Genomic DNA, 18,702 nt, shown 5'->3' on the forward strand with positions numbered 1-18,702 from the left:
ATCTGCGAAAAGAAGACCTTCAGGAAAGCGCCTCCACCCGTTCCAGAAATGCCCCGGAAGTGCCTGCGCCCTCAATAAAGATGGCAGTAGCATTTGCCAGGATGGAGGCGGTGCCGCGCCGGCGCAACAAGCTCGGCAGGGAAGATGGCGGATGACAAGGTGAGCGAACTGGAGGGTTGTCTGCAGGCCGGGGTGGGCTTCACAACTTTTTAGTCCTGGGGAGAGGCGACAGATGGGGGTGGGGGGGGGGGCTCCTGGGTGGGGGGTGCCCCTTGTTTCTCCTGGGAGCGGACTTTTACTCCTGTCGACTGCCTCAATAATGGGAAGTGGAGTGGCGGAGCATTGCGCAAGGCAAGCGGAGCCGGGAATCCCCCAGGTGTCTCCCCACCCCCCCAACCCCGGACCATCATGATCCTTAGTTACTTGCAGACGCTCCTCGCTCTGCTCCATTCCCTAGCCACCGAAATTTCCCTTCCAGAGTCAGGAAGTTTCCAACAACACAGACACACCCGCATTCGAACACATTCCTTGGACACACTAATTTCGTCGTTATGTGCGACCAAAATCCTGAATTCATTTACCCACACTCTTGCAGACAGCCACGTTCCCTCCCCCCGCACCAAACCGCAGCTCATCCAGTCACACATTCAGTTTGGGATGGGTTTGGGGAGGAAGAGGGAGAAGCCTAGGCAGAAATCAGGTTTACCCCCAAATTGTCCAAGGAACTGCCTCAGCGTTAGTCTGGAAGTTCAGCACCAACCACACATTTACCAAGTACTTGGAGTCCCTGTGTTAGGCCTCGGGACACAGACGACAAGATAGACTTTCAAGTAGCTTCCTACTCACTAGCGCTTGCCGGATAAACCTAGGTCCCCTAGCTGCCCCTCTTGTCTTCTCTATACACCGCTTACTGTATAAAATTCCTGTAAGAGTTGCTGTAAGTTACCGATGCAGGTCCCATCGGTCACCCCCTCCCAGGCCCACGTGTGAATGCTTTACTTTTCAATGCCTTTCTTCCTTTACCACTATCATCTTAGGAAGGTTTTTATAGGAAGTGGTTTCTTAGGCTCACTGCCTCCTGCCCCCAGCCTCTGATAGACTTGAGCAGGGGATGGGGCTGGGTCAACTTTCTGGAGCCAACCTCTCTTTTGTCCTAGGATTCTCTGCCCAAGCTTAAGGACCTGGCATTTCTCAAGAACCAGCTGGAGCGCCTGCAGCAGCGTGTGGAAGATGAAGTCAACAGTGGTGTAGACCAGGTAAAGGTGCACCTGCCCCCTGCTTCCCGCTTAGGCTTCAGTTGGCCAATATGCTTTTGAGTGGGTGGTAGAGATTTATTCAGCAAATGGTTGGTTATTGAGGGCCTATTCTCTGTGACCCCAAGGAAAATTTCCCTGAGAAAATGGCCTTTGAACTGGGATCTTAAGTAAGGGTTAACTGGGTGAAGGGGGGAGGAGGGAACATTCCAGGCAGATGGAACAGCATAGGCAAAACCCTTGTGGTCAGAGGTAGCATGATGAACATGCGAGGTGAAAGCAGTTCAGTTTGGCTGCAGTAGTGGGGGAGCATGCTAGGATATGAGACTGGAGAAGCAAGCAGGGGTCAGATTCCTCAGGGACATCTCTCTCAATGGGATTCTGTGGTTAGAGCCTTCTAACCTCAGGGTTCTGACATTGTGTGATCATGACTCCTAGGTTCTTTTTCTGCCCAGGACCTTGAAAAAATCTTTGGTGAGCATACTACGGTTTTCCAGAGTAAGGAGGAGCAGGCAGTGGAACAGGCTAAGCCCAGCTTGAGTAGCTCCTGGGTAGAGAAGGGGAGAGCCTGGCTGAATTTTCTCCTGCATTTTCCTCCACAGGATGGCTCGCTCTTGTCCTCTCCATTCCTCAAGGGCTTCCTGGCTGGCTATGTGGTGGCCAAACTGAGGGCGTCAGCAGTATTAGGCTTTGCTGTGGGCACCTGCACTGGCATATATGCAGCTCAGGCGTATGCTGTGCCCAATGTGGAGAAGACATTGAGGGACTATCTTCGATCACTGCGCAAGGGGCCCGACTAGCTCTGGATCCCATGGGGGAGGCAGGATGAGCAGCTGGGGCCTGCAGGTGGAGGCCTTTCAACCACAGATGCCATATCTGGCCTCCCCGGCTTTCACCCATTTGCTGTCTCCAGCTTTCCTGCCGCCTTCCTGCAGAGGCTGGACAGTGGCTCATCAGCCAGCACCCTGGACTCCTCGCCTCCATAACCCCATGGCATTGGCCCCAAGACAGTGGCTTCTAGAACCACCAGCCCCTTCCTCTTCTAGCCCTTACTGTGGAGTTTGCAGCTGACTCTGATACTCAGTATTCTCTCTGGCGATGTACCAAGGTTCCTCTCCCCTGGGAGCCAGCTCCATAACTTGATTTTCCCCGAATGTGTCACAATCCCCACTGACCCCCCTTGCTAGCTACACAGGCCACCCAGGGTCTAGTTTGGGCATGAGTGTAGAGGACGGGGGTGTACCAGGCCTGGGCCATCCCAGGCAGGCCCGGTGGACCCTGATGCTACTCCTGTCCACTGCCATGTACGGTGCCCATGCCCCATTGCTGGCACTGTGCCACGTGGATGGCCATGTGCCCTTCCGACCCTCTTCGGCTGTATTGCTGACTGAACTGACCAAGCTGCTGCTGTGCGCCTTCTCCCTCCTGGTGGGCTGGCAAGCATGGCCCCAGGGTACCCCACCCTGGCGCCAGGCTGCCCCGTTCGCACTGTCAGCCCTGCTCTACGGCGCCAGCAACAACCTGGTGATCTACCTTCAACGTTACATGGATCCCAGCACCTACCAGGTGCTGAGCAATCTCAAGATTGGAAGCACAGCCCTGTTCTACTGCCTCTGCCTCCGACACCGCCTCTCTGCACGCCAGGGCTTAGCACTGCTGCTGCTCATGGTAGCAGGAGCCTGCTATGCAGCTGGTGGCCTCCGGGACCCTGGGAACACCCTTCCTGGGCCCCCTTCTGCAGCTGCTGCAGGCCCCATGCCCCTGCATATCAGTCCACTGGGACTGCTGCTTCTCATCCTGTACTGCCTCATCTCAGGCTTGTCTTCCGTGTACACAGAGCTGCTCATGAAGCGACAGCGGCTGCCCCTGGCACTTCAGAACCTCTTCCTCTACACTTTTGGTGTGCTCCTGAACCTAGGTCTGCATGCAGGTGGCGGCCCTGGCCCAGGCCTCCTGGAGGGTTTCTCAGGATGGGCAGCACTCGTAGTGCTGAGCCAGGCGCTGAATGGGCTGCTCATGTCAGCTGTCATGAAGCACGGCAGCAGCATCACACGCCTCTTCGTTGTGTCCTGCTCGCTAGTGGTCAACGCCGTGCTCTCAGCAGCCCTGCTGCAGCTTCAGCTCACAGCTACCTTCTTCCTGGCCACGCTGCTCATTGGCCTGGCTGTGCGCCTGTACTATGGCAGTCGCTAGCCCCTCACCACCTCCACCCTGATTCCTGACCTGTAGATTGGGCGCCAGCATCGGAGCCACCTCCCAGTGCTGACCCCTCCCCTCAGCAGCCCTGTAACAAGTGCCTTGCGAGAAAAGCTGGGGAAGCGCGAGCAGCCATGTCAGTCTCTGGAGGTAGGTGGATGGAGGGTTGAGCCTGGGAGACTTGAAGCCTGGGTTTGGTTAAGGAAACTCTTACACCCCCAGAAGTTCTCCCTGACTAAGGAATTAGGGGAACATCAGTTCATGGGCCTGAGAAGTGATACCGTGCCTGATGGGAGGAGGTGCCCTGCCTCAACCTGCATGAATGCAGTTTCTTAAAGTGGGGTGTGGGCAGCAGTTGGCTTTCCTTGCCTACTGTGGTCACCCCAGCAGACCCACTGTCCCCAGGCCTGGTGCTGGCTGCTCCAGCCCAGCCATGGTGCATGACTCCCCCATAACATACTCACCCCCCACTGTCATGTTGCTGCAGATTATACGCCCATCACCCAGGCCTCTGCCACGCTCCCCTAGCTGCAGCAGCACCTGGAAATAATGCCCCCGCTCGCTCCACATCCAGCCTTTGTTCTGGAAACCTCAGAGAGGACTGGGGCTTGACTCATCTCAGGGAATGTTGCCCCTGGGCCCTGGCTTAAGCCTACACTCCTGACCTCTCTGCTCACCCTAAGGGCTCTCTCAAAGCCCACTGCCCCCTCTATAGCTTCTAGGAGGTACTATCCTTCCCACTCTGGGTGCTGCCCTTTCCTAGCAGTGTCCAGCTCCCAACAGCCTAGGGAAACTCTACACAAAGTGACCTGGGACCAGGCACAGGGAAAATTGTATAGCTCAGTCAGTGTCTGTATAAGCAATAAGGTCTTAATAAAGTGCTCTGGGGTATAGGTGGTTCCTACAATTGGCCATAATTGTCCTGTGTCTTCTGTGTTGCATAGCTCCTCTCAAACATAATTTCATTCCTCTGGTGCCCTGAGTATCTTAATCCTGGGGTGACTTATTGACTAAGAGAAGAGACTGTTTTCTCCCAGCTGTTGCTAATAGCATTGTTTCCTTTGAGAATGCCATGGAGCCAAGACTGTTTTCTGTCACGGAGCTTTGGAAGTTTCTCTGAAGCATAAAACTTGGGCCCTGGAGAATTTGGAAGGAGTCTTGGGAGTAGATAGTGTTGGGCCTAGCAAGGCAAACTGCTGACTGTAGGCTAGAGAACTCTTAGGACTCAAGGTGGTCTCATTTCTCATCTCTGGATCCCTCACTGATATTCCTGCCTGTCATCTCTTCTCATGACCAGAGGAATGTCAGGCCCTGCTCCCGTGGTAGAATACCTGGTAAGCTTGTGGGAAAAAAAAAAAAAGAGAAATCCCAGTCCTGCTGAAGCAGAATCTTAGGGAGTGAGGTTTGGGAATCTTTTTTTTTCTTTATTCCTTTTTTTTTTTTTTTTTCTTTTCCTTTCAGTAAGCTTCCTAGGTGATTCTGATGCACACTGCAACTTGTGAACTACTGTTGCTGGCAGTGTAGAACTACAGCCAACCAGGCTTGAGTTTTAATTCTGGCTCTGTGTCACCTATTGGCTGACTGTCCTTGAACAGTTACTTAACCTCTCAGCTTTAGTTGGCTTATCTCTGAAATGGGGGCATCAAATGATACCTACTACTATAAAGGGGACTGGAAATGGCTAAATCAAATAAGGGATGTTAGTGTGCTCAGCAGGGACTGGCACAATGAGACCTAGTTAGTGGTGTTATTAATTATCCATAATGAAGTTTAGCTTGGCTGTTGTGTCCCAACTCCTTGAACAGTTACTTAACCTCTCTCTTAGCTTTAGTTGGCTTATCTCTGAAATGGGGGCGTCAAATGATACCTACTACTATAAAGGGGACTGGAAATGGCTAAATCAAATAAGGGATGTTAGTGTGCTCAGCAGGGACTGGCACAATGAGACCTAGTTAGTGGTGTTATTAATTATCCATAATGAAGTTTAGCTTGGCTGTTGTGTCCCAACTCCTCTCCTAGGACCTTTACGAACGAGGGGAGAGGAGACTGCCCCTGAAAGATTCCTGATCCCCACATTTCTCCTCGGCAGGGATCCAGCATGCCTGCGCCCAGTCTAGTCTGCTGAAGTCGCTGGCTCTGGGCTTGGAGCTCCTGGTTCTGCGTGGCCAGGTTGATGGTGTCTTGCAGGATGCCAGCCAGAAGGCTGCGATAGTGATGCTCTGCGGCCATGGCCTGTTCCTCCCACAGCCCCCGCCAGGCTCGGAATACCTGTGCGCAGATTCAGAGATCCCCATCAGTCAGCCAGCCTTGGAACCAATTCAAGGCCTGCCCTCTGTCCTCACTGACCTGCAGCACGTGGCTTGTCCAAGCCCGGGCAGCCTGCACGTGCAGGTCATAGAGGGCTGTCAGGTCCTGCTCCGCAGTGTCCCATTCTGCCTGAAGGGCCTCCAGCTGGAGTCTCAGCCCCGTGCACTCCCGGCGCCATCTCTGCCTCTCCTCGGAAACCTTCAGTGATAATACATACCCTTTGTTGAGTGCAACCTGTGTGCCAGGCTCTGCTCTACTTACTTTATATTATTATTTCGTTTTATCTAATGATAACCTTTGAGGTAATTGCCATTTTACAGATTTGGAAACAGTGGATCAGAGAAGTGACCTAACTTGACCAAATTCACATGACTAGTGAGGGACAGAACTGATATGACACATGCATTTCAATAGTTCACCGTCATCCTTGGGGTAAAGTCCAAATTTAGAGGCGTGGCACATGCTGGTCTCTTTAGCCTTGCCTCTGACCATGCACCTGCCAGGCTCCAGCCAGATGGACAGTTCGCAACACCCAGAACCTACTTTGCCATTGCTTCCGTTTGGACTTTTGCTCATACAGGATTCTCTCCTAAGGGCATGTCTCCCACCTTCCCCTGATCGGACCTCTGTGCACAAAAGTTTTGTTTCTTGTTTAAACAAGGTCTGTTTACTTAGTGCCTCCATGTGATGAGCACAAACTGCCCTGTTGATCTGAGTCTAGTGAATTTCTCTGGCTAATTTGTTTGTCCTTTAAGTCTCAGTTTAGATGCCATCTTCTCTGCTCCACTCCAGCCTGGGCCAGGTATACCTGTTTGTTCCCACAAGTCACTAGCTCCCTCATTTACAGCACTTAGCACTGAGAATTGCATCGTCTATCCCCCTCAAAGCTGTGAGGACCATGAGAGAGGTTGTGGTCCAGTCTGCTGTGATTGATGCTAGATCCCAGCACGGTACCTGGCCAGGTTAAAAGGAGCCTCAAGCGACTTCCCTGCTGGTCCAGCGGTAAAGAATCCGCCTTGCAATGCAGGGGACGCAGGTTTGATCCCTGGTCTGAGAACTAAGATCCCACATGCTGCGGCACAATTAAGCCCACGTGCCGCAACTACTGAGCTCATGCGCCTCAACTAGAGAGCCTGCGTGCCACAAACTACAGAGCCCATGCGCCCTGGAGCCCACACGCCACAAATAGAAAAGAGAAAAACTCACATGCCACAACTAGAGAGAAGCCCAAGTGCCACAATGAAAGATCCCACATGCCTCAACGAAGATCCCCCGTGCCGCAACTAAGACCTGACCCAGCAAAAAAAAAAGTAGGAGCCTCAAGTCCCCTACTTGACCTTCCTCACCTCTTCAGCCACCAGGCCTTTCACCTGGTCCCCTGCCACCACCTCTTCCTCCTGTTCCAAATGCTTCAGTTCCTCTTGGATCCAAATCTGGTGCTGTTCTCGCAGTCTCTGCCTCTGGGCCTGAGCCAGGAAGAACTGCAGGGCCACATCCGGGGCCTGCTGGGCCTAGGTGGCATCATTCTAGGCTCAGCCAGAAGCCCATGTGTGTACACAGCCTTGGGACACAGGGCCCAACTTTTCCAACAGACCCCCATTACCAGGGTAGCTCCTAGAATTACATCCAGGAGACTAGCTGGCCTGAAAGAGCCTGTGGCCTGGACAGAGACTCAGAGGCCGTGAGGGAAGAGGAGAGGTATTGATTCTGCCAATAGGTGCCATGGAGGCCCTAGGGACCCCATGCCCCTAAACCAGCCCAGTAGGAAAACAGCCCCTTCCCATGCCCCTCCCTGAGGGATCCAGTAACCCTTCAGGCCCTTTATTTGCCAGAAGCTCCGTACTTCTCCCTGATGTTAGGGCAAGGTAGGCAGGACACATATTATCAGGACTCTGCGACTCTACTCTCCAACAGCTTCCAGTTGTTCTGGGGTACGTGAGGTGTTACCTGTTCCTCAGAGTCCCTGAGAGGGTGCATTTGGTGGAGATCAGGTCCTATAGATGCTGTTCTTCCTGCCACTGGAGGAAAATGCAGTTAAGCACACCAAAGGTGGAGAAGACCTCCAGCTCCACCCCAAGCACCAGCCTCACCTTGAGGCTCTTACTGGAGGCCTGGGCTGGGGCTTGCTGTTGAATCTGTCACCTGCTGAGAATATATTACGAATGAGAATTCTGTTACCTTTTCTCCCAGGACAGTGTTGGTTTTGAAATCAGATCAGGGTCCCAGCCCCTCCTTTTCTTACCTGTATGACCTCAGGCAGGTGGCTAGTCTTCTGAGTCTCCATTTTCTCATCCATAAAATGGAGCTGATAAAAGTTGTAGAGAGCATGAAATGAGATAAAGCACCCAAAGCACTTAGCAGTGGCCAGCCCTGTTCAATAACTTGGAGTTTACAGGCCTAATTCCCAAGGCCCAGGGCTGTGAAAACAAGTTATAAGTAATTAAGAGAATGAAAGCACCAGGAGAAGCTGGACAGGGGCTACCTTCCAGCCACCCTGTGACAAATCATGGAAGACAGCGCCCCCTTCTGCATAAGGGAGGACATGCATCCTAAGGGGATGAAAGAGTGCTGTGCTGAGTCTAAGGACTTGGATGTCTTTGCACCTCTGCTGCCTTTGATTATCCTAGTGACCCTGGGATACTCACATCACTTCTCGGAGCTTCAGTTTGCTGAAGCAATGCTGGGAGCAATGTTGTCTTCCCTGTTTAAAATAAATTGTGGCTTCCCCTTGACCTTCCAGACAAACTCCAAACATCTCAATAGATTTACAAAGACCTGCATGACCAGGCCCCTACTTCAGTCTCCAATCCTTCTCTTTGGACTTTCTTCCTCAAACTCTATCCTCCAGCAAACTGAGCTGCTTGCAGTCCCCCAAAGAGATCAAGGACTCGCTTACCTCTGACACTTCCCCTGTTATTTTCTCTGCCTGGAATGTTCTTCCTTCATCTTTGCTAGCCACCTCTTTCAGTTTTCAACTTCCTCCATGAAGTCTTCCTTCCCTCTCTTGCCAAGACCAACTTAGATACCCACATAGAGCCCTTTGGATATGCTCTTCAGAGCACTGATCATGGTGTTAATTGTTTCTTTCCAGAGGATTATAAAAAGGCACATAGTGATCAATAAATGTTTGGGAATCAATACATTAATGAATGAAGGGCCCCCTCACAGTGCTCTATAAACAGAGAAAAAGGAGGCAGACATCAATAGGCCTCCCAAGAGTTTGGATGGGAAGACGTACCTGTGGTTCTGGGAGCCCCATAGCCTTAGTTTTGACTGCTTTGAGCATCCAGCTTCCTGAGTGCTGGCTCCAGGCTTTTACCACCTATGGGGAGGGGATTCTGGGTGGTCTCTGGCCATTGCTGGCCCAGGCACCCCCCAGGCCTCACCTTGCTCACCTGCAACTCCCGCAGTGCCCTGCCCAGCTGGCCGAGCCCACTATCTGTCAGGGCGTCCCCAAGGAGCCCTGAACGCAGGCTCTTCAGGCCAGCCCGCCGGGCCCGGGCCTCTTCTACTGCATCCTAGAGGGTGGGCCTCACCTGTCGCACCTTCATCCTCCTTCCTGCGGCCCCCAACAGAGCAGCCTGGAGCAAGCTCAGGGAGCTGCCTAGTAAGGGGAGACACAAGAGTGAATCCCTCCTTCCTCTGAACTCCAAAGCACACTGCCTGTAAAACTTTTAATTTCTATTAACGGTACTATTCATAAAAATTGCTAACACCTGGGCTTTCCTGGTCGCACAGTGATTGGGAATCCACCTGCCAATGCAGGGGGCACGGGTTCAAGCCCTAGTCCGGGAAGATCCCACATGCCGCGGAGCAACTAAGCCCGTGCGCCACAACTACTGAGCCTGCGCTCTAGAGCCTGTGAGCCACAACTACTGAAGCCCACACGCCTAGAGCCCGTGCTCTGTAACAAAGCGTAGCCCCCGCTCGCCACAACTAGAGAAAGCCCGCGCACAGCAGCAAAGACCCAGCTCAGCCAAAAATTAATTAATTAATTAATTTAAAAAAAGCAGCTAACACCTGTCCGGCATTTTCCATGTGTTCGATGGTACTGTGCTAAGGCTTTTCATGGATTGTCTCTTTTTAGCTACACAATACTCCAGTGAGGCAGCAACCCTGATTTACCCTGTCTCCCTCCACATTTTCCAGATGAGGCAACTGAACCTCAGGTCAGGCAACTTCCTGGTGAGTGGCAGAACTGAAACTCAAGCCCAGTTCTATCTGACACTAAAGCCTGTGCCCTTAGTCACGATCCCAAACTGGCCTATACGTAAACACACTTCCTTCCCTCCCTGCATTGTCCTTGAGAGTGTGAGCTGCCCCAACTTATCTTCCTCATTCCACAGGGCCTGATGTAGTGTGTGGTCTGGGAATATGTTGGCCAAATGAATGTGTGTTTGTTGACTTTGAAGACAGAGGGCCAGACTTTTTCTTGGCTACGTTGGGTCTTCGTTGCTGCACGTGGTCTTTCTCTAGTTGCGGCAAGCCGGGGCTACTCTTCGTTGTGGTGTGCGGGCTTCTCATTGCGGTGGCTTCTCTTGTTGCGGAGCACAGGCTCTAGGCGTGTGGGCATCAGTAGTTGTGGCTCACGGGCTCTAGAGCACAGGCTCAGTAGTTGTGGCGCACGGGCTTACTTGCTCCGTGGCATGTGGGATCTTCCCGGACCAGGGCTTGAACCCATGTCTCCTGCATTGGCAGGCGGATTCTTAACCACTGCGCCACCAGCGAAGCCCCACAGACTTTTTTTTTTTTACTCTTGTATTAGTGGAAAACTTCAAACATATACAAAGTCTAGGAGATTCATCTACTTATCACCTTATCAGCTTCAACAAATATCGACTCATGGTCATTCTTGTTCGATCTATACCCTCCACTTGACCTCCCCCAAATTTCTGACATATCATTTCACAGAGGCCTGATCTTTAATGAGTGTGTGAAAATAGGAAAGTACCTTCCCTTCTCTGATCCTCCCTTTCCTCGTCTATAAATTAAACCTGCCTCCCTTCCCTCGCCCGTAGATTCGATTTGCCTCATGGCATTGTGGTAAGAATCAAAGGTTTTAGTCAGTGTAAAAATGCTTGGTAAACTGTTGAAGGCCTCTGAAAGGGCGAGGGGTTGCTTTTACTATTGGCCTTTCCTTTCCAGATGGTGGGAGCCTGGCAATTCTGGGACCTTTCTGAATCCTGGCCCTCCCAGAGGCTCAGGCTCTCTCTGGGCTCGCTAGGGTTGGGGCTGCCGCTGGTTGGGTGAGGTGGGGGGCAGGCCTAAGGCCAGATCCTAGAGCTTCCCAAAGAAACCCACGTCCTCCCCCAGGCCACCTTGAGGGTCCAGGCGAAGAAGAAGGCCACTGTAGTTGTTTCCTTCCAGGAGACATGAGACAATCCAGGGCAGAGAGCCCTCCACCTCCTCACCAACAACCTTACCAGCCAACACCTGCAGCAAGGGACAGTCTCTGCCAGAGGGAGGGAGGGAGGAAGAAAAGAGATGTCCACCGGTAGATGCAGAATGAAACTGGCCCAAATCACACTCTGATGGAAAGATTGACTATTTCCAGTCACTTTTGTGTACCACCAGACAGATTTGCAACCTTGTATAGATCTTTATTTTATTTTATATTTGATTACTTTTTAAATTACACAAATAATACATTCTCATAGTAAAAACAATTTAATTGTATATCTGACAAGGGACTTGTATCCAGAATATATAAAGAGCTCTTACACCTCAATAATAAAAATACAACCCAGTTGTAAAATGGCAAAGCAAGGTGACATCAACAAAAATGGCAGAGTAGGGAACTCTGGGGGTCTGTCCCTCCCCAGAAACATCTGGCAAAAAAAATGGTCAGAATCAACCTTACTGGAACTCTGGGAGATAGTCAAAGGTTGACAGCAATGAAATGAATGTTTAACCAGGAGAAAGGCAGCTTAAATATGGTAAGAGATCTTTGTGGTGTTTTTTAACTTACCCTAGCCCCAACCTTCTCCCCAGCACAGCCCACATTTCTGGTGGGGGTACCTGGTTCTGAAAGGAGCAGAGTAGATCTTGTTCCCAGGGAACTGTGTTTGTCTGTTTTGATTGTCTGGGGTTTCTCACAAAGGACTGACAAAAGCTGCCTCCGTTTGTTTCACTTATCTTGGAATTCTCTTGGAGCAGAGGAGCCATGCCAGAGGACAGTCCCCCAAAGCATTGACAGATGAAAGAACAAGCAAAAATAACAGTTGGGGCAAACAATAGACACATGGAAAGACTGGGAGAAAAGGTGGGGAGTGAAATTTTGGAGGAATAAGGGCTTTGGAAAGTTCCCATGTGTACTAGGGTACCTAGAAAGCCACACATATGTCCAGGGCAGTATGTGTGGTCAGAAGAGACCTGAGAAGACCATAGGCTTTCACCTCTGGCTGAATTAGGGCTCAGTGCAAGCATCAGGTGAGGCTAAGGCAGAGCTGTAAGTGGTCTTGCTAAGCATTTAAGGAGCGACCCAACACAGAGCCAGTCTGTAGAAACCTGGAGAATTTTTTTCTTCCTTTCTCCCTTTTCCTCCTCCCTGCCTCCTCCTTCTTCTCCTTCCTCTCTCCTCATTCCCTTTCCCCTACCTCTCCTCCTCCTCCTTTTTCTCCTCTTCCTTTTTTTTTTTGGGGGGGGGCACATTCTTGGAGGTTAGGGAATTCTATGTCAGGTCATTGGCTAATCACTGAGATAATAGAATGAAGACTTCAGTGACTGCAAGGAATACAGTCTTTGCAAAAATTGTTTGGAAAAGTAAGCAAATGGATGGCTGATGCCCACAACAAGCAACAAGGCAAACCCTGGAGAGGAGAGAGAATCCAGCTTTCAGAGTTACCAGATTATCATATCCAGAATGTCAGAGCACCAAGGAAAAAGAATGGAGACTTAAGAGACCAACACAATAAAGAATATAGTCTTTACAACAAATACTCAAATTGGCCAGTTTCCAACAAAAAATTATTAGGCATGCAAATAAGAAAGTATGGCTCAGGACTTCCTTGGTGGTCCAGTGGCTAAGACTCTGCACTCCCAATGCAGGGGGCCCGGGTTCAATCCCTGGTCAGGGAACTAGATCCCACATGCCTCAACTAAGACCGGGGGCACATTCTTGGAGGTTAGGGAATTCTATGTCAGGTCATTGGCTAATCACTGAGATAATAGAATGAAGACTTCAGTGACTGCAAGGAATACAGTCTTTGCAAAAATTGTTTGGAAAAGTAAGCAAATGGATGGCTGATGCCCACAACAAGCAACAAGGCAAACCCTGGAGAGGAGAGAGAATCCAGCTTTCAGAGTTACCAGATTATCATATCCAGAATGTCAGAGCACCAAGGAAAAAGAATGGAGACTTAAGAGACCAACACAATAAAGAATATAGTCTTTACAACAAATACTCAAATTGGCCAGTTTCCAACAAAAAATTATTAGGCATGCAAATAAGAAAGTATGGCTCAGGACTTCCTTGGTGGTCCAGTGGCTAAGACTCTGCACTCCCAATGCAGGGGGCCCGGGTTCAATCCCTGGTCAGGGAACTAGATCCCACATGCCTCAACTAAGACCTGGCACAGCCAGATAAATAAATAATTTTTTTTAATTTTAAAAAAAGAAAGTATGGTTCACTCACAGGAAAAAAAGAAAAAGAAATTAATAAAAACTGTCCCTGAGGAAACAGACACTGGATTCAGTAGACAAAGACTTTAAATCAACTGTCTTAGATATTTTCAGAAAACTAAATCAAGAAAATGATGTCTCACCAAGGCTGGATCCTCTGTCAACTCCCAGTTCCCTCTTTCCCACCCAACTTCTAGCTTCACTGCTATCTTGGGAATTTTCCTAAAAATTTTGTGGTGGGAGAAGGGGAATAAAGATAAAGAAAAAAAAAGAAAATGATGTCTCAGTGACTATCAAATAGATAGAAATTAGAAAAATATAGAAATTATAAAAATGGGGCTTCCCTGGTGGCGCAGTGGTTGAGAATCCGCCTGCCGATGCAGGGGACACGGGTTCGTGCCACGGTCTGGGAAGATCCCACATGCCGTGGAGCGGCTTGTCCCGTGAGCCATGGCCACTGAGCCTGTGCGTCCGGAGCCTGTGCTCCGCAAGGGGAGAGGCCACGACAGTGAGAGGCCTGCATACCACAAAATAAAAAAGAAAAATAAAAAGAAATTATAAAAAGGAACCAAGTAGAAATATGGCAGCTGAAAAGTACAATAACTGAAATTAAAAATTCACTAGAGGGTAGATTTGAGCAGACACAAGAATTTCAACAAATCTGAAGATAGGTCAAATAAAATCATCCAGTCTGAGGAGCAGAAAGAAAAAAGAATGAAGGAAAATGAACCTAAGAGACCTGTGGGCTGCCATCAAGTGTACAAACATATGCATAATGGGAGTCCCAGAGGGAGAAGAGAAAGAGAAAAGGACAGAAATAATATTTGAAGAAATAATGCTCAAAAATTCCCCCAAACTTATGAAAGGCATGAATCTACACATCCAAGAAGCTCAACAAATTCCAAGGAGGGTATACTCAAAGAGATCTACACCAGGACAGATTATAATCAAACTGTCAAAATCCAAAGTCAAAGAATCTTGAAAACAAGAGAGAAGCAGCTTATTATGCACAAGGGATCTTCAGTAAGATTAAAAACCAATTTTTCATCAGGAACTATGGAGGCCAGAAGGCAGTGAGATAACACAGTTAAAGTGTTGAAAGAAAAAAAAAAAAACCTGTCAGCTAAGATTTCTGTATCTGGCAAGACTATCCTTCAGAAATGTAAGAGAAAGTAAGATATGCCCAGATAAACAAAAATTGAGGGAGTTCATTGCTAGTAGACCTGCCTTACAAGAAATACTAAAGGGAGCAAATCCTTCAGCATGTCAAAGATGAGGAAAGGAGGAGACTCTGATGCTGTCCTGGGCCTCTACATCCATATTTCAGCCACCTACCCGAGCCTTCCCCAAAGCTGTTAAAAGGCTCCATCAGACTTACAGGGCTCCTGGGAGCTGCAGGATCCGCAAGGCTCCTCGCCACATGCCCTGGGTCCCAGGCCCCTCAGGAGGGTCAGGCCATGGGCAGGACATGGTGACAGTGAGCAGAGAGCAGGCACTGTGGAGGAGATCAAAGGATCAGGCCAAATGGCTAGGGGGTGGGGGTGGGTGAAGGCACCCACCTGTCCTCACCTGCCTTCACCACCTGCAGCCTGCAAGTACAGCTCGGAGGCAGCTCTTGAGTCAGACACCTCCACTTCACTGACATTTTCTACCACCCTGGAGGAAGGGAAGGCTGATCTTCAGCTCCTAAGCACAAGGGTTCTGTCCAGCCCCCCAGAATCTCTGTATGGGGAGCCCATGGGGGCCCAATAGCCTATAAGAATCATCCCCAAGACTCCAAGCTCAGTATATCCCCTAAAAGCCTCTCATCTTCATGATCTTATTTTTTCTCCTATCATCTGCCCAGTGAGGGAAACAGGGTAGTTGGGATTGCTCCCATTTTATAGATGGAGAAACTGAAGTTCTGCTCCGTGAGATGCTCAGATCACCCAGGATGGTAATGACTGAGTTGAAGAGGTGTAAGTGGATGGGGTGGTGAGAAGAGTGAGAGGTTATGGAGATATGGGATGAAGGGAAGATGGTGAGAGGGAGTCCTGGGGGCAAACCCCAAACCTGTAAACATGACCCCAAGTTCATAATTTCCCTTCCCTGGGGTGGCAGTGGCGAGAAGCCTCCAATGGCTTGGTTTGGGGTGTCAGCCCTGCCTTAAGACAAGCACCCTCAGACCCCGTTGGGCTCTGGACACTCACAAGCCCAGAGGAGCCACATCCAGCACCGACAGGTTCTCTGTCCCTGGAGCAAGCAGGTCCCGACTCCTCCCACTGGTGCTGAGCTGGGATCACACAAGCACAACATCTGTTACAAACCGAACCTTTCCCCAGCCTTTGGCTCATGTGATCCTCCCGCTGGGGCCCTGTGAGCCAAGCAGGGCACCAAAATTCAGCCATCTCAGGCAGGAAAAAGGAGACCCCAGCAAGGCAAGCCGACAGTGGTGAGCAGCAGAGATCCAAACTCTTCAGGCAGCCCCTGAGCCTCGGGCTCTTTTGCAGCATCACCATGGCCTTGGCTCCCCGGGTTTCCCCTCCCCGCAGGGCCTCACCTGCACTAGGCTAAGAGTACTAAGCACGGCATCAGAGCCCCTGAGGGGCAGAGCTTCTTCAAACAGCATCTGCAGCAACTAAAGAGGAGAAGGCTGAGTGAGGATTGAGAAAGGATTAACCTGTTTTTCAACATTTCCTGAGGACAAAGTCTATGCCTGGCCCTGTGCTAGGTGCTATGGACTTGGTGGCCAGGACAAAAATAGCCCCTGGCCTTGTGGTTCACAGCAAGCCAGACAAGTGAGCAGACATTTTCAGTGGGACCTCCTGTTTGCTAGGGTAGGGGCTCATGACAAGGTTTTGAGGCAACTATTTTAGTTTGGGGGCATTTTGATGAAGCCTAAAAATGAAATGTTTATGATCATTATTAGTATTACTAAGAACAGTGAAAAGTAGACTTCCCTGAGTATTTGATCTTTGCACACCACCCCTCCTTGACCCTCACCTCACGGACCCCAGCCTCCCACCTTCCCTGACCTCTCAAGAGCTTCGTGATTGACACTGGCAAAACATCCTGTATGGACCACAGGGTGCTATAGGAACCCCAAGGAGAGGCATCTAGTCCAGCTAGGGTGGGGAGGGGAAAGTTCTCGAAGGTCTCCTGGAGGAGCCAACACTTGAGTCTCATAACAACTATGACTGGTGCATCCTCTGGGACTCACCTGAGGCACAAGCCGGGGTGCCTCTGTTTCTCGACCCCGAAGCAGCAGGGCCACACTGTACCCTCGGCCCACCGAGCCCAGCATGCACTGGACTCTTGCTAGCAACTCCTGCTCTGCCTCCTGCAGGGAGACACAGGCACATCTCTGACTCAGGTGCCTGCCCAGCCTGCCCTGACCAGAGAGCTTGGGAAGCACTCAGCACTCCAGGATCAAGGGTCCTGAGTGCTCCAACCCTCCTCCCATCGCCCTACCAGACCCCCCTACCTGAGGAGCATCAGAACCCAGGACTCTGTCAAAGGTGATGCATTGTTCCTGTGAGCAGGACTGGAGTCAACAGTGTCACTCCCATCTTCCCTGCACTTACCCACACCCCATCCCAGCCCATCCCATCTCTACCTGACTCTCCAGAATCCCACGCTGACACAGGCGGATGCTCTTGGGCCCCTCCAGGAGGAGCGTGGGGCAACAGGTCTCCTCGGGGCCTGAGACAGGTGGGCTTCATATCAACTCTCATGGGGGAAACTGAACTCCCAGGACGCCTGAGTCCTGCCCTCAACCTTTGCCTCAGTTTCCTAATGTGAGATGGCCTCGCCCTCCCCCTCTCCCAAGAGGCTCTCCCAGGCTGCGTTACCTCTGAGATGAATGTGTGGAGGCTTCTTACCAGATCTTCTCCTTCGCTCTACTTCCACCACCACGGTCAGCCTGGTCTGTGGGTTGTCAGTGAGGACTGAAGGGGCTGAGCTGCCCCGGCCCAAAGCAGCCCTGTGCTCATCGCCTCTCCACACTCCATGGCTTCTGTGCCTCTCAGATTCCCCTCAATAATTCATCTCCCTGATCTGAGGGCTCTGTGTGGGGCCTCTAAACAATAACTTACCATAGGAGGTGACAGACCTCTCTTTTCTGAGTGAGCCAGACTATTGCATGGAATTTTTCTTTTTTTCCTCCTATGCAAAATTTCAGACATATATAACTGTGGAGAGAATAGTTTAATGAGCTTCCAGGCACTCAGCTTCAGCAGTTATCAAGTTCTGGCCGGTCTTATTCCTTCTGTTCCCCCTTCCACCCCAGTGGATTCTTTTGAAGCAAATCCCAGACACCTTATATTTCACATATAGCTATTTCAGTATGTATTTATAAAAGATAACTACCTTTTTAAAAAATGGCAGCTTTGTTGAGATATAATTCATATACCATACAATTCACCCACTTAAAGTGTATTATTCAATGGTTTTTAGTAAGTTTGCAGATATGTGTAACTCTTACCACAGTTAATTTTAGAACGTTTCCATCACTTTATAAAGAAACTTGCTTTCCTTTACTATAACCGCCCTAACCCCCACCCTATCCTGACCCTTAAACAACCACTCATCTACTCTCTGCCTCTATAGATTTGCCTATTCTGGACATCTCATATAAGCGGACTCACATAATATGTGTTCTTTCTGTGACTGGGTTTTTTCTTGTTTTCCAAGGTTCATCCATGATGTAGCATGTATCAGTACTTCTTTCCTTTCTGTGGCTGAATAATGTTCCATGTAGGATGAAATTACTTCTGTCACCAACTACCCAGAGTTTGGCCAAACTTCACAGGTAAGAGCACAGTTGCAATAAGACTGCCCTAAATTCAGACGCTAGTCTCAAGCTCAGGGGTCCTCACTTTGACTAGCTATCTACACTCCCAGGTATTTCCACTACTCCTGCAGCTTCCATAATTTGCTGGAATGACTTCAGAACCTAGCAAAGCATTATAGTTACTGTATCTGACACCAATTCTCTAACACTGACTGGGTGTCCTACATTTCAATCCAATTCTGATACTAATGTCGACTGAAAAAAAATGTACAACCTATGAGTTGTGAGTTAAGTTTTATTTGGGGTAAAATTAGGACTATAGTCCAGTAGACAGCATTTCAGATTGCTCTGAGAAGCTGCTCCAAAGAGGTGGGGGGGGGGGGTTCAGTATATATGTGATTTTGGTGCAGGGGGAGTACGTGCAATCAAGCACATATTTTTTTGCAGGAGGTTTCTGCTAGTCTCGTGAAGGTTACTGCTAGTCACTAGGAGCAGGTGTCACCATGAAGGATGATTTTAGTGCTTTTCTAGGTACAAGGAGATGCAACAATGGTA

General features: G+C 50.0%; 3 protein-coding genes across 3 annotated transcripts; 2 read left to right on the top strand and 1 right to left on the bottom strand.

Annotated features, from left to right (window-relative positions):
• The first annotated feature begins 61 nt into the window (after positions 1-61).
• On the top strand, positions 62-2,066 carry LOC112065041 (SLC35A4 upstream open reading frame protein). The gene is made up of 3 exons (XM_024124371.3): positions 62-159; positions 1,158-1,256; positions 1,856-2,066. Exons 1-3 carry the CDS (start codon positions 145-147, stop codon positions 2,051-2,053), a joined length of 312 nt encoding a protein of 103 aa, XP_023980139.1. The 5' UTR covers positions 62-144; the 3' UTR covers positions 2,054-2,066.
• Positions 2,067-2,463: 397 nt separating this feature from the next.
• Positions 2,464-4,380, top strand: SLC35A4 (solute carrier family 35 member A4). The gene has a single exon (XM_007107936.4). It carries the CDS (start codon positions 2,472-2,474, stop codon positions 3,444-3,446), a length of 975 nt encoding a protein of 324 aa, XP_007107998.1. The 5' UTR covers positions 2,464-2,471; the 3' UTR covers positions 3,447-4,380.
• Positions 4,381-5,390: 1,010 nt separating this feature from the next.
• LOC129392364 (uncharacterized) lies at positions 5,391-17,089 on the bottom strand. Its single transcript, XM_055086907.1, has 11 exons — positions 16,940-17,089; positions 16,576-16,695; positions 15,916-15,993; positions 15,566-15,648; positions 14,946-15,032; positions 14,755-14,871; positions 11,058-11,208; positions 8,995-9,078; positions 7,999-8,061; positions 7,103-7,267; positions 5,391-5,954 (listed from the first exon to the last, which is right to left on the bottom strand). The coding sequence occupies exons 1-11, from the start codon at positions 17,087-17,089 to the stop codon at positions 5,730-5,732; spliced, it is 1,323 nt and encodes a 440-aa protein (XP_054942882.1). The 3' UTR covers positions 5,391-5,729.
• Between the last annotated feature and the right edge of the window lie 1,613 nt (positions 17,090-18,702).

This window comes from Physeter macrocephalus, chromosome 8 (genome assembly GCF_002837175.3).
Source record: "Physeter macrocephalus isolate SW-GA chromosome 8, ASM283717v5, whole genome shotgun sequence".
Classification (NCBI taxonomy): domain Eukaryota; kingdom Metazoa; phylum Chordata; class Mammalia; order Artiodactyla; family Physeteridae; genus Physeter; species Physeter macrocephalus.

What these genes read in the sequence shown, in the direction of transcription:
- LOC112065041 (XM_024124371.3), top strand. An exon ending in TCAACAGTGGTGTAGACCAG is followed by an intron (nt 1,257 to 1,855) that starts GTAAAGGTGCAC and finishes TTTCCTCCACAG; the next exon opens with GATGGCTCGCTCTTGTCCTC.
- SLC35A4 (XM_007107936.4), top strand. Translation starts at nt 2,472, where the DNA reads ATGAGTGTAGAGGACGGGGGTGTACCAGGCCTGGGCCATCCCAGGCAG.
- LOC129392364 (XM_055086907.1), bottom strand. Translation starts at nt 17,089, where the DNA reads ATGAGAGTTGATATGAAGCCCACCTGTCTCAGGCCCCGAGGAGACCTG. An exon ending in TGGGCTGGGATGGGGTGTGG is followed by an intron (nt 16,696 to 16,939) that starts GTAAGTGCAGGG and finishes GTCTCCCTGCAG; the next exon opens with GAGGCAGAGCAGGAGTTGCT. An exon ending in GCTGCAGGTGGTGAAGGCAG is followed by an intron (nt 14,872 to 14,945) that starts GTGAGGACAGGT and finishes TCTCCTCCACAG; the next exon opens with TGCCTGCTCTCTGCTCACTG.